Source organism: Delphinus delphis, unplaced genomic scaffold (assembly GCF_949987515.2).
Source record: "Delphinus delphis unplaced genomic scaffold, mDelDel1.2 scaffold_399, whole genome shotgun sequence".
NCBI lineage: Eukaryota > Metazoa > Chordata > Mammalia > Artiodactyla > Delphinidae > Delphinus > Delphinus delphis.
Genome location: NW_027193020.1, coordinates 117355 through 131809, shown reverse-complemented (window position 1 = coordinate 131809; position 14455 = coordinate 117355). Strand labels below are relative to the sequence as shown.

The window sequence follows — 14455 nt, the reverse complement described above, 5'->3', positions numbered from 1 at the left end:
TCCATGGAGAAGAGCCCCGGAGCCTCCCAAAGGGCCTCGGATCATGGTCACAGGCAATGGGCTGTCCAGGTCTGCCTACAGCTTTCTTTCACTGAATCGGCTCTTGTGGCAGTAATGGCTCCTCCTTCTACCTGCTGGAGGGGTGAGAGTGTCACTGTGAGGCCTACCTCATTGTCCTTAAGACTCGGTCTGAGGGAGGAGGTCCTGAAATGGTATGGATGATGAGGGAAGGATTCCAGGACAGCGCCTCCAGAGATGGGGCGGAGGTGGGTCCTAGGGGATGTCTGTGGATCCCGTCCCTTGGTGGGAGGGACGGTGGCACCGGCTCACGGCCCTCCACCCCACCCCTTCTCCTGAGGATCCCCACTGGCATTTAACCGGGGCCACACAGTGTAAGAAATCATGAAACTGTATGGACCGGAGCCCCTGGAAACTCTTGGCCTCCACACTCAGCTGGCATCTCTGCGCCTCCCAGTGCCTGACCCAGCCACACCCGTCTGCCTTTTAGGGGGAGGCGGCCCCCGCCTGTCCCGGAGGGCCTGACCACCGGCCACTCAGAGCCACACCTGCCCAGGAAAAGGAGAAGACGTCCGACTGATTTTGCAACTTTAATGCAATACTGATACCCAAAACACGACAGCACGACAAAAAGCACACAGGAAAGCAGGAAGGGCAGAGAGCGCGTCATCTGGCATGCCATCTTCCATGGACGGGGAGTAGCTGCCTAGAGTGCTCTGTCGGGGGGCGGGGGGCAGAGGAGGCACTCTGGCTTGGCAGGGGGCTGCTGCAGCTCCTCAGCGCTGCCTGGAACCGGGAGACACAAAGGCCAGAACACAAGGGTCAATACAGGTGAACCGTCAGGGATAGGAAGAACAAACTGAGCGTCTCGTCAGGCTCTCTTCGTTCCCCCATGACACCCCAGGCCTTCCCCTGACTCCTCCCAGTCCCTCCACACCCCATCCTTCAGAGTCTCATCTAATGACCTCCAATCTTACTGAATCCAGGAGAAGAAGCTGGCACTGGTTCTGGCGGCGTTTCTGGTCCGGATGGTGGAGCTGGTGCTGGGGCCATCGAGCATGCTGGTGCTGGCCGCACCATTGGTGCCACTGCTGACGCCAGCCCTCCAGGTGCCTCTCCTGTTGGCACGGTTGCTATTCAGAATGTACTGATGGTATCTGGCCCAGAAAGCGAAGGGGATCCTGGACCAGGCGTCGCCAAAATCTCCATCCTCATCCCAGGTCAGGAGCTCGACCTGTATGTCGTCCCAGCTCCACCGTCCAATCAGAGCTTCCTCCCCGATGTTCATCTGGGCCCTCATCTGGGCCCTGGCATGTTCCTCAGCCATATCCACATCCATCGTCTTGAAAGCATCATCCACAGCCTCCAAGAAATGAGCCCTCCATTCCCGGGGGTCTCGGTTCTGATACTGCGGTGGAAGAACAGCAGCCGTCGGAACAGCTACCCCACCTCGCTCAGCACCTGCTTCCTGCCATACGCCCTCCTGAGCGCTTTGCAAAATCATGATAGAAACCCGCACGACTGGAATCGGGCTCCCATTATTTTGTGCCAGACCTGGGATTTCGCCCCACCCACTCACTACGTCTGTGAACTTGTGTCAGTGACTTAGGAACCTTTCTGGGCCTCAGCGAACCAACGAGGTATGGGAAACTCCAGCCAGAACAGAGGCTCTGCCTTACCTGGGCGATGAATCTCAGCACCCTCATCTTGCTGGTCTCGTGGCGGGCGCGCAGGCCCCAGAGGAACTCATACTCGGGGGGGCTGCTATTGGGGATCTTCTTGTATTCCAGGTACCTGCGTGAGAGAGGAAAATAAACTTCTGCTTCCAGCCAGGCAGACCTGTTGCTGCACCAGTGGCTCCCAGGTGGCCCCTTCCCAGCCCCGAGGCTGCAGCTTGGCTGCCGCAGGAGGCCTGCCCTGGCCCCGCAGCCCTTGCCTCGCTCCCACGCTCACTCCCAGGGGTTTCTGCCTCCAAAACTGAGGTGCTCACACCCTTAGGCCACTGGTCCTGCCCAGCAGCCACGTGGAGGTGCAGGGGGCACGTGTAGGGTATTTGTTCATAGGAAGGCCACGAGTTTTGTGCCCCTTGTCACAATAACCCAGGTTCCTGTTGGGTGTGTTGTAAACAGAGGAGCCATTTCTTCAGGCCCCCTGCTCTGAGCACACCCCACCATGGGGCTCGTCCGTGGCCTGGCTGAACCCTGGGACAGTCCACCCTAGAAAATGACTGTACAGGAAGAAACAGTCAACCAAGAGCAGTGGACTCCATGCATACTCTCGACCATCTGTGTGTGTGTGTGTGTGTGTGTGTGTGTGTGTGTGTGTGTGTGTGGTGCAGGGGGCGGGGGTGGGGGTGGTGAACATGCATACGGGCCTGTGTGAGGGCACACAAGATCTCCAAGCACCGAGGATGGGGTGGGCCTGGGCTAGAAGGTCAGCGGGGCTGGACTCCAGGCCCAAATGGGCCTTATCCCAGCCGGAGCCATGTCAGGCTTCCACTCTCTGAGCCCCAGGCTCCTGAGATGTAAAGCCGGGGACACTGCCTAGAGGGCAGGTGCTGAACGAGATGGGGACTGTACCACCCCACCTGGTGCTCGCAGTCAGCATGTGCTCCCTTTCCCCAAGCCTCCCTGGAATTGCCCTCCCCCCAACACTCACATTCCCCCCCACCCCACACTCACACCAGACACCCATCCCTCTGGTGTTAAGACATGGGCTGGGGAATGGCTTCCTCAGCCAGAGCAGCACACGAGGAAGGCCTGAGTGGGAGGCAAAGTGAACTCAGTCGATACTCACTTCTGCTTCACAAAGTCCTCTGTAATGAGTTTCCTCAGATCGCCCAGGAATGGGTGCCTCACCCTGAGTGCAAGGAAAGGAATGCATGACTAGAGACAGTGGCAGTGCCCGGGGTGGGCGGGAGCACTCCCAGCAGGACTGAGAGCTTCCCAGCCTGTGGGGTGTCCCCATGGATGCCTGGGCCGGCAGCAGAGGCCAGACGGCCACTTGTCAGCGACGCCCCAGGGAGGGGTTTGACGGAGCCCCCAGGTCCGATGGTTTCTCTTAGTTCTCATCTGGGAACAGAGAAGGCACACGGAGCAGAGGGGGTGCTCAGTGCTCAGGACCGTTTCCCCACGCACCCTGGTGGGACCCTTTGCGCTCTACCTAGTCCAGGACGCCACGCCCCGCAGAGACCACTAGGCCACTGCAATCCCGGGGCCTCTTGTGCCCAAGGACAGACACACTGAGGAGTGGGAGCCGAGAGACCCCAATCATACCCGGGGCGCAGTCCCATCTTGCGTAGTGCCTCCCAGAGGACAGCTGCGAGGGGAGATGAGGTACAAGAGTTTAGCACACGGAGGTGAGAGGGCGGGCAACCCCCCAGCTGCAGGTCCAGCCACTCACCCTCGCTGGCACGGTTGCCGTTCATGAAGATGACGCCCAGAATCACCAAGAGGAGACTCAGTCTGGGAGTGTCCTTGGTCCTGAAGGTGTAGAAAGAGGGATCCTGTCCAGCAGCCATTTTCCCGGGGGGACCACAGCCGGCTCACTCAACTAGCCTCTCCCAGATTGCTGGGCTACAGGGCAGCTCCTCCTACTCTGTATGGCTTGCGCTACCTGGTCCAGACAATTCATTCCTCGGCCTGAGACTGAGTCCCTTCATCCATCAAATGGGGATGCTAACACCTCCTCCCAGGGCTCTGCCGAGGATGGGGTTAGGCAGGGAGCAAACGGTTGGCAACCCTGTGTCCAGAGGCACATCCAGACCTTCCCTGCCCTTTGCGCATTGCGTCGGGAGCACAACTCCACTGGAGAGCACCCCCACACCCCCGTCCCCCTCCCGAGGCCCACTCTGCCAAGCCCTGGCCAGGACCTTAGCAGGGAGAGGCAACCAAGGAGCTTGCTTTCCTAGGAAGATGGGGGTGGGGAAGGGTGGGCAGGGGCGAAACCCAGAGAGCAGCAAATCCTCGGCCCAGGCTACTGCCCCTGCCAGCCCTTAACTGCTCAGCACCGCTAACTCTGGGTGGGAGCCGTGCTAGGCCCCCCAACCCCACTTTCCCGTTTCTCTGAGAGGAGCGGGGAGGCACCACCAAGGAAGGCCACCACCCTCCTGTGCTCTCTCACTTTCCCAGGAGGCGGGCTGACGAATCCCGTGTGCAGACAAGAATGTAGAGGTGTTCTTCCTTGTCGATTTCCTTCAGGTGGATCCCAAACTTCTACATGGGGGAGAAAACAGAATGTGAGATCAAACATCCATGTTGGGTGTCCTGCAGGCAGTCACTCAATTCCCCGTTAGAGCTTTTCCTTGGCGGGGAGCCCCAAGCCCTGGGGGAGGAGGAAGAAGAGAGGCCGCAGAGGAAGTACCCTGTGGGAGCACTGACACTGGCTGAGACAATGGGATCCACCTCAGGAGACCACAGACACTCAGAGAGCACGAACGGCAAGAAGGAGGGAAGGAGGCAGGCAGACGAAGCTCCCAGGTGGAGAGGCCAGGGAGGGCTTCCTTCCAGAGCACATAGTCCTGCCCTTGGGCCTCGAGGGGATGCAGGGGGCAAGGGTTCCCTGTGGCCCCTGCTCCACAGAGCTGCCCCCGGCCCCGCACCCACCTTTTCCAGAGTGTACGTTGCTCGTTCAATGATCTCAGGGAAATGTTCATCGTATTCTCGGATGACATCCTTCAGCATGTCTGCAGGAGGGGAGGGGTGGGCAAAGCACCGAGGCTGAGCAGGGGCCACAGAGCTGCAGCTTTTCTGTCAGCCCTGCTGAAGGGAGCACACTCAGGACCCCACACCGTGCAAATGGAGCCATCAGCCAGGCCTGATGTGTGTGTGTGGGCATCTGATGGGAGGCCCACAGGGCAGGGTTGTGGGAGGGGGGAAGGGCAGAGCTCAGGGAGGGGGCACAGGTTGCCCACCTGAGCGCTTGATGGGGATCTTCTTGTAGTCTTTAATCATCAGATATTTCACCAACTTGTTTGCCTGGAGAAGGAGGGAGCACACGGGTAGACCAAGGCGTGGGCGACCTCAAAGAACAGGCCCGCAAGGGAGGAGAGGAGCGAGATGGGGGAAGGGCAGGCTTCTTACCCTCTCTTGCAGAAGGGTCACATTGCGGGGTGGCAAGCACAGTACGTGCCTTGAGGGTACCTGGGACCTCAGGGCCATGGGGGGCCGAGGGGCCATCTGAGGCCGCACAGTTGTCAGTGGGGGCTGCGATGCCCTCCAGGTCGGTGGGACCGCAGGAGGCTCTCTCTCCTCCTCGCTGCTCTCATATTCGTCATCCAGGTGCTTGGACTGTACCATTAGACAGAGGAGAGACTCAGGGCTACCAGGCTACCCGTGCAAAAGCACCTGGCACACATCTTAACCAGAGCAGGTACTTGGAGATAAGGGTGGTAGGAACAGCGGATGACACGTGCCGAGTGCTTACTAAGTGCCAGGCACTGAGCCAACCGCTTCTCCCTCCAGGCCTGAGGGTAGGGACTACGTGGAGTAAAAACATGCTGGTTAACCTGTCTTGGAGAAACATGCACAAGCTGAGAGAAGAGGGGAGGGAAGGAGAGGGAAGGAGAGGGGAGGGGAAGGGAGGGGATGCGGGGAGGGAGAGGAGGAGGCAGAGAGGAGAGGGCCCAGAAAGCAGGGGAGCAAGGGGGGTTGGAGACAGCAGGGAGGTCTCACCTTCTTTGTCCTCTTGCCTCCCATCCTGGCCCAGGGCTCCGCACTCTGCTGAGAGGTGGCAGCTGCACCCTCAGGCTCAGGGATGCTCGTGGCCATCTTGGCCTTGGCAGCAGCTGCTGCCACAACATTCTGAGGCTCCACCCACCGAGTCTTGGCGAGAGCCTTCCCAGACTTGGTCGTCTTTGGCCGGGTGGCTGCCCCCTCCCCGGCAGAGGCTGCCTGGGGCCCCCCGGAGGCAGCACTGGGGCCCTCTGTGGCAGCCTCTTGGGCCGGGGCAGGTCTCTTGGGGCGTGGGAAGGCCATGCCACTGACACCTGCCGGCTGGGTGAAATCAAAGACATCGTTCTGACCCAGGAAGGCTGTTTTGGGCCGGGTGGCATCCATCTCACTGGCACGTGGGGCCTGGGAGAAAGCACAGGCCGTACTAGGGCCCTCGGCAGCAGCCTCCTGGGCCCGGGAGGATGTCTGGGGCTGCGTGGACCTTGCTGGAGCCCCGGGGGTGGCCATCTCGCTCTTGACTAGCATCTGGGAGCTGTGCGGAGAAGCAAGGCTTGTCTCAAGGGTGGCTGCCTGAGCCTCGGCAGCGGATGTCATGGGCTGGGTATCGCCTCCTGAGCCCTGGTCTGTGGCCACTGAGTGGTTAGCGACCACCTGATGGTAGGTGGCACGGGCAGCAGCAGCAGCGGCCCGAGCAGCTTGGTTAGAGGAGGCGGCCCGGGCTACGTTGGCAGCACGGGCAGCCGGCTCGTTGGCAAGTGTTTCTGGATCCATCCGAAATGCCTCCAGCAGAGTCCTGGCCAGCATAGGGTTTTCAAGTTCCCAGGGCTCATTCTGCAAGACCAGGGAGGGGAGGGCAAGGCAGACAGCTGTACACACTCGCCCTGTGCTGGCCAGCCCCCGACCAGCCCCCAGACCCTCCCAAATCCCCCTTCTCCCAGCAGGAGAGGGAAGGTTTGGTGAAGCTGGGCAGTCCTTCCCCATTCAACTCCAGCCTTCACCCACCCCCTCCTCCCATCCTCCCTGACGTCGCAGGAGGGAAGGCCCAGGGCTAGCAGGTGGCCGACAAGGGGCCTCACCGCTAAGATGCGAAAGCCTGGACCCAAGCTCCCAAAGGCTCTGAGGATACGGATGTCAAAGCTGGTGAGGGCTCCGTAGCCTCCAAAAGCACCAAATTCTTCATAGTCGTTGCCTTCAACCATGTCTTCCTCCCCGACTTCATCACTACCCTCGTCCATGTCTTCAACGTTGTACCCTTCAGATTCTTTGTGGTAGCTTCCCTCAGCCATGCTGGGGGTCCCAAGGAGAAGAGAGCTCAGCCTGAGAGGGACGGGGAGGCCTCTTCAGGGGGAGGGGGGCAGGACCCAGCAGGAGGCCGGATCTCTCAGGAAGTGGGGAGCTGCAATCATCAGGTTACCAGGCAGTATAAGGTCGGGGTGGGTGGGGGAGTGAAGGCTGCTGGGGTAGATTCCCTCAGAGACAGAGCCCTAAGAGAAGGATAGAGGAGGTCGGAGGAGTCCCTACACTGAAAGGGGAGTTTAGGACAGGCAGGCTCCCCGGCCCAGCGGCCGGATTTGAACAAGGGGTGCACTGGCGGGCCTGAGTCCAAAGAGTCCCATAGGAGATGCGTTGAGAGAGGGAGAAATAAAGCGCCTGAATTTAATGCCTGGAGCAGGGGGCCAGGACGGTGGGGAGGAGAATGACATGAGAGGGCTGAGACAAACGGGGACCGCTGGAAGCTCTGGGAAAATGAATCCCAGGGACCCTCTAAGTGCCGGTGGGGGGATTCAGCTGATTCAGGTCTAGGTTGGGCTCATACAGGAGCGCTCAAGGTGTATGGGGTGGGGGTCTTCGGGCTAGGTGAGGCTCGAACTGGAGCGCTGGAGGTCTCAGAGGCCAGGACTGCAACTCCAGGAAGGGGGCAAAACGTTCAGTTCCACTGGATTGATCTCAGAGTGTTTGGGGTGGAGGTGGGGCCTCCGCTCTAAGGAAGCTCAGCACGGAGCACACGGGTCTGTTAAAGGGGTTCGGATGGTGGGCTCCGGTGTAAGTAGGGCTCGGATCGGGGAGCCTGCGTCTGATGGCGGTGGAGGGGGGAGGCTCCTATCTAGACCGCGGGTCTAAGGGGGTTCAGGTTCTGCGTGCTTGGGCTTTGTTCAGATCCGGGGGCGGGGGATTGGGGATGGGGAGGGCACAGCGTACCCTCGTTCCACTCGCTCTCTCCCGGTCCTGTCTGGGGCTGGATCCTTACCTTCCCTGGGGCTCCAATGGCGTCCGTCCTCAGCACCAGGAACCCCGCAGCCGCGCCCTCGCCTACTGCTGCCAGCACAGCAGCTCCCACCACCCCGCCCCTTTTCTCCGCGCAACGCCCCCCCTCCCCGCCGCGCGGCTGGGCAGCCTGCGCATGCGCGGACCCCTCCAGCCGGCCCGCTTTCCCAACAAAAGCCTTTCCCACCAGGTCCCCTGTGCGCATGCGATTCCGCCAGTGGGTGGGCGGGGTAGGGGGGCGTTTTCTCCTTCCCGCCAGATTCCCCTCACCGTTCCCCACCTCCGCCTCCGCGCCCCCGACCGCAGGCGCGGGCACTCACACCCTGTACTGCGGTTCCAACCCATCCATCATATACCCTCAGTCCCCCCACTTTTGCACAATGCTTCTCAGCCCTGCCCTCCCCCTTGCCTCTAAGCTCCTCCAGTGTGGTCTGGAATACACTGAGCCCTGCTTCCCCAGCGTGACCCCTAGGTCACCAATACAGAGGTCTCTAGCCCAGTCTGCAACTGCAACAAGAGAAATGGAAATGGCGAGAGGACACCAGTTCCCTTTGCGTTCCCCTCTACTATCCACCTCTAGGGCCCCCAGACACACTGGGAACATCTGCTTCCCCAGCCACTCTTCATGCAGCTTGTGTGTCACAGCCTGAGCTGTGCTGGGCATTATCTTCCTCTCACAGCAGCCCTGGGAGGTGGATGTCAGCATCCCCATTTTACAGATCAGGAAGCTGAGGCACAGACGGACACATCGCACAACCTAGACAAGGCCACAGAGCCAGCAGGTTGAAAATGCAGAATTTGGGCCGGGGTCTCGCTGACTCCAAAAATCCATGTTCCACTGGCACTGGCCCCGGGGACTGAGGCACCCTCCCTTCTTCAGTTTGAGCAGCAGATCCACCCCACCTCTCCTGCCCTGTCAACATCTGTCCCAACAAGCCAGGTTTCTGTTCTCTGAGACCTAAGCTCACGCTCTGCATTCCAGGGGGAACAGGTAGGAGCCCCAGGCCCACCCCTTGCCTGCTCTATGTGGGTCCATCCAGGTGTGAGAATTGCTCCTTGGGGTCCACTCCCTGCTCCGACTGTCAGGCCTCTTCGCTGTGAGTGGCACAAACACGCTGCCTGAGGCCTTCCTGGTGCCCACTGGAGCGGCCAGGACAATCAGGCACTTGTGTGTCTGAGCCATGGCAAGCCCTGATTCAGAGTAAATGTTTCGCCTGGTTCCTTCCATGGCTGGGGCCTTGGGCAGCTGTGATCTTGTGGATAGAAGCTGGGCTGGACTTCCGAATTCCAGGGACGGAGTGTTGGACCAGTCTGTCGCTAGCTGTGTGAAAGCCCGCTTGGGTCACTGGACATCTCTGAGCCCGGTTTCTCAATATGCAAAATGTGAAGCAAAAGGAGAACTTACTGGGGTCCTACCTAAGGACACACATGCTGCTGCGCTTCCAGAATGACTGGAGAAAATGCTATGTTCCCACCTCAAATTGCACTTCTATTTTTTTTTACAAAAAAACATAGTGGACTTTTATATTCGTTTTTATATCAGCCTCTCCAGGCTGTCCACCCCTGTGTCTGAATGGAAGCTATTGCTAGGACCAGAGCTTTTACTCTCCAGTGACCAACATCAATTCTGCCTGTCTGGATGGCTTTCCTCAGCTGTTGCATAGCAACCTTCCCTGTCAGCTGCTTGTGTCTCTCAGCCCTTCCTGTGCTAATAGAAAATGCTATGTTCCCATCTCATTTTGAAACTGTGCTTTTTTTACAAAATCCATAGTGGACTTTTATATTCGCTTTATTTTATTTTTTATTCTTATTTTTTCTTTTTCTTTATTGAGATATAATTGACATATAACATTATATTAGTTTCGGGTGTACAACATCATGATTCATTATTTGTATATACTGTGAAATGATCACCACAATAAGTCCAGTTAACATCCATCATCACACATAGTTACAATTTTTTATGATGAGAACTTCTATTGTATTCATTTTTATACCAGCCCCTCTATATGCTAGATGCTTTATAACTATATATGCTAATATGCTTACAACTCCCAAATCTACAACCCCAGTTCGAACTTCAGCTTTGAGATCCAAATCCATATATTCATTCGTCTACTTGACATCTCCACTTGGATGTTTCAAGGGCTCCTCACAGTGAGTCTGTCTCACTGTGGTATTGCTATATCCACCACCCCCACACACTCACGTCCCCCATCTCTCTTGTTTTTAAAACTCCCATCTTCACAATCTCAGTAAATGGCACCACGATCCACACAACTACTCACTCCAGAAAATGGAAGTCAGCTACCACCACTGCCCTTTTCTCATACACTGCACCCAGATGGGAAACCTCTGCAGCTCTCCAGGGCTACCTCAGTGTGCAGCTCTCTCCCCTCCATTACCCCCAGAATATTCTAGTCACACTGGCCTCTTGGAATTCTCAGCTCTGTCTCCTTCACTTATTCACCTCTGTTTGTGTTCAACCTCCCTGTGCCGCAGCCTGTAAACTCTATCCAGGCAAGAAGTTGGGGGGAATTGGGCAATCCTGGGGATCACCTTTTTAATTTCCCTTATCTTGGGGATCAATGTCCTGCGTGGCTCGTGGAGCCACGACGTAAAGCTTTGTAACTTTTTTGGTTTATAGATATTTTGGTGGCAGAGCACATCGGATTCTTGTTAATTCATCGTGGCTGCAAGTATAAGTATCCATCCTGGTTTTTAATTTTTTTTTTAGTGACTCTTATGCTTTAATATGTATCCAAGTTGCTATGCACAGTTAATGCATGGTGTGCGTTCATGATATTTTTCCAATCTGCTTCCCCAGGGTTTTACTTCTATTCCTAAACAAGTATAAAACCAGAAAATATAGAATCATTAAGAGGACCAATGATAAGAATTAGAGGACACTTCTCATAAGGAACAGTGCAAGTCAGAAGGAAGTGGCATACCATTTTTAAAATAGTGAAACAATAATTGTCCAATCAGAATTGTATACTCAATAAATATCTTTTTAAAAATGAAGTTGAAATAAAAGGTTTTCATGCATACTGAAGCTGAAAAAATTAATCATCAGTAGATTTACCCTACAAGAAATGTTACAGGATGTCCTTCAGGCACAAGAAAAATGACTGTAAATGGAAATATGGTCTACGTAAATGAGTCAACAATAATGGAAATGGTAGATATGAAAGTAGATATAAACTATTAATTTTCACATTTAAGAATATTTTATTATTAATGATGTAAAGCAAAAATTCATAATGCATTGTGGAGTTATAACTTATGTGGAATTAGCTTCTTGGAAAATAATAGCACAAGGATGGGGGAATATAAGTGTATGTAAGATTCTAAATCTACATGTGAAGTGGTACAATATTACTTGAAGGTACATTGTGATACGTTAAAGAAGCATGAACTATAAACACTAACGTATGTATCCAAAGAATTATGACTAGTAAGCCTATATGGGAGATAAATGGAATCATGAAATGCTCATTTAACTTAAGATGTTTTAAAAGAGAAAAAATAAAACAACAGATGAGAAAATAGAAAAAAATTAACATGACAGCTTTAAATCCAACCATATCAGTAATCATATTAAATACTATTTGTCTAAAATTGGACTCCTTTCTCTTTTAAATAGAGTTTATTTTTTAGTGTAGCTTTAGGCTGATAGCAAAATTGAGCAGAAATTACAGAGCCATCCCATATACCTCCTGCCCCCACAGAGACAGAGCCTCCCCCACTGTCAACATCCTGCACCAGAGAGGTGTGTTTCTTACAATCAATGAACCTACATTGCCATATCATTATCACCCAAAGTGTATAGTTTACATTAGGACTCATTTTTGCTGTTGTACATTCCATGGGTTTGGACAACATGTAGCCACCACTACAGTATCATACAGAATAATTTCATTGCCTCCCAAATCCTCTGTGCTCCACATAACTAACTGCTCCTAACTGCTCTCCTAACTGCTAGCAACCACTGATTTTTTAACTGTCCCTATAGGTTTGCCTTTTCCAGAATGTCATATAGTTGCAATCATACAATATATACACTTTTCAGATTGGTCTCTTTCACTGGGTAATATGCACTTAAGGTTCTTGAATGTCTTTTCAGGGCTTGATAGTTCATTTCTTTTTAGTGATGAATAATATTCCATTATCTGGATGTGTCACAGTTTGTTCATCCATTCACCTACTGAAGTACATCTTGGTTTCTTCCGAAGTTACAGCATTGTGAATAAAAGTGCTATAAACATGTGTATGCAGGTTTTTCTGTGGACATAAACTTTCAGCTCATTTGGGTAAATACCAAGGAGCACAATTGCTGGACTACATGGTCAGAATAGGTTTAATTTTATAAGAAACTGTCAAACTGTCTTCCAATGTGGTTGTATAATTTTGAATTCCCACCAGATATGAAGGAGAGTTCCTGTTGATACACATCTTTGCAGGCATTTGGTATTGCCAGTGTTCTGGATTTTGGCCATTCTAATAGGAGTGTAGTGGTATCTCAGTTTTTAAATTTGCATTTCCCTAATAACATACGATGTGGGGCATGACAAATTGGATTTTAAAAAGATCCTGCTATATGCAGTGTACATGAATCCCATTGTACCTATAGGTTAAAAGTAAAAGTATGGGAAAAGATATATCATGCTACTAATAATCCAAACAAGGCTGTAATGTATATATTAATATCAGATAAAGCAGATTTCAGAATAAAATATATTGTCAGGGATAAAGAGGATCATTTATAAGAGGATTGTTTATATTTATGATTGCCTATGGAGGCCAATTCATCAAGAGGGCATAAAAATTCTAAATGTTGGGCTTCCCTGGTGGCGCAGTGGTTGAGAGTCTGCCTGCCGGTGCAGGGGACGCGGGCTCGTGCCCCGGTCTGGGAGGATCCCGCATGCCGTGGAGTGGCTGGGCCCGTGAGCCATGGCCGCTGAGCCTGCACGTCCGGAGCCTGTGCTCCGCGGCGGGAGAGGCCACAGCGGTGAGAGGCCCGCGTACCGCAAAAAAAAAAGAAAAAAAAATTCTTAATGTTTATACACCTAAAAATGGAATTTAGAAATATATGAAAGAAAGGAAAATCCACAATTAGGGTCAGAGATTTGTCTTTTCTCTCCACAGTTGAACAAGTTGACTAAAAACATCAGTAAGTGTATAGAATGCTTGAAAATGCTATCACTCAAATTAATCTAATTAACATTAAAAAAATTTTATTGAGGTGTAATTGATTTAGAGTGTTGTGTTAGTTTCAAGTGTACAGCAAAGTGAATCTGTTATACAAATAAATATATCCACTCTTTTTAAGATTCTTTTCACATATAGACTATTACAGAGTATTGAATACAGTTCCCTGTGCTATACAGTGGGTCCTGATTAGTTATCTATTTTATATATAGTAGTGTGTGTGTGTCAATCCCAATCTTCCAATTTATCCCTCCCTTCCTTACTCCCTGGCAACCGTAAGTTTATTTTTATATTTGTAACTCTATTTTGGTTTTGTAGATAAGTTCATTTGTAGACTTTTTTTTCAGATTCCATATATAAGCGATATCATATATTTGTCTTTCTGTGTCTGACTTACTTCACTCAGTATGGCAATCTCTAGGTCCATCCATGTTGCTGCAAATGGCATTATTTCATTCTTTTTTATGGCTGAGTAATATTCCATTGTATATATGTACCACATCTTCTTTATCTATTCCTCTGTTGATGGACATTTAGGTTGCTTCCATGTCCTGGCTATTGTGAATAATGTTGCAATGAACACTGGGGGGCATGTATCTTTGTGAATTATGGCTTTCTCTGGGTATATGCCTAGGAGTGGGATTGCTGGATCATATGGTAGCTCTATTTTCAGTTTTTAAAGGAACCTCCATACTGTTCTCCATTTTAAGGGCACTATCCCTAACAAAAAAAGAACACACATTGTTTTCATATGTACATGAAAATTTACCATGATAGACAATATTCTGGGCCATAAATACATCTTACCAATGAAAGAATTAACATCACCTAAAGGATTTTCCTGAAGGACAATGAAATTAAATTAGATATAAATAACAGGAATGTATCTGTAAAATTCCCAAAATATTTGCAAACGATATAACATACTCTTCAATAACATATCGGTGAAAGAAATAAAAAAAGAAATTTAGAAATTAATTTGAACTGAATGAAAAGTGAAGTACAACTTATCAAAATTTGTAGGATGCACCTAAAGCAGTCCTTAAAAACCAATTTATAGCACAAAATGCCTATATTTAAAAATCAGAATTAAATCAATCATTTAAATTTCAATATTTAGAAAAAAGAATGCAGACACAATTAAAACCAAAATAGCAGAAGAATGGAAATAAGGGGAAGTGTAGCAGTCACTGAGGTAGACAACAAAAAAAAGAAATAGGGCTTCCCTGGTGGTACAGTGGTTGAGAGTCCGCCTGCTGATGCAGGGGACGTGGGTTCGTGCCCCGGTC

The 14455-nt window shown here is 51.9% G+C and overlaps 1 protein-coding gene and 1 non-coding gene across 4 annotated transcripts; both read right to left on the bottom strand.

Annotated features, from left to right (window-relative positions):
* Nucleotides 1-595: 595 nt before the first annotated feature.
* LOC132419358 (melanoma-associated antigen D4) lies at nt 596-8058 on the bottom strand. Of its 3 annotated transcripts, none has more exons than XM_069540397.1 (13): nt 7939-8058; nt 6767-6977; nt 5691-6521; nt 5100-5306; nt 4931-4994; nt 4623-4702; nt 4141-4232; nt 3421-3500; nt 3294-3336; nt 2815-2877; nt 1698-1812; nt 984-1426; nt 596-804 (listed from the first exon to the last, which is right to left on the bottom strand). In XM_069540397.1, exons 2-12 carry the CDS (start codon nt 6974-6976, stop codon nt 992-994), a joined length of 2220 nt encoding a protein of 739 aa, XP_069396498.1. In that variant the 5' UTR covers nt 6977; nt 7939-8058; the 3' UTR covers nt 596-804; nt 984-991. The 3 variants fall into 3 exon arrangements, with proteins under 3 accessions (XP_069396498.1, XP_059859264.1, XP_059859263.1); XM_060003281.1 differs by having other exon boundaries at nt 996-1426; XM_060003280.1 differs by having other exon boundaries at nt 996-1426; nt 6767-7007; nt 7939-7999.
* LOC132419360 (small nucleolar RNA SNORA11) lies at nt 2059-2187 on the bottom strand. The gene has a single exon (XR_009518172.1). It is a non-coding gene; the product is annotated as a small nucleolar RNA SNORA11 (small nucleolar RNA).
* Nucleotides 8059-14455: the final 6397 nt, after the last annotated feature.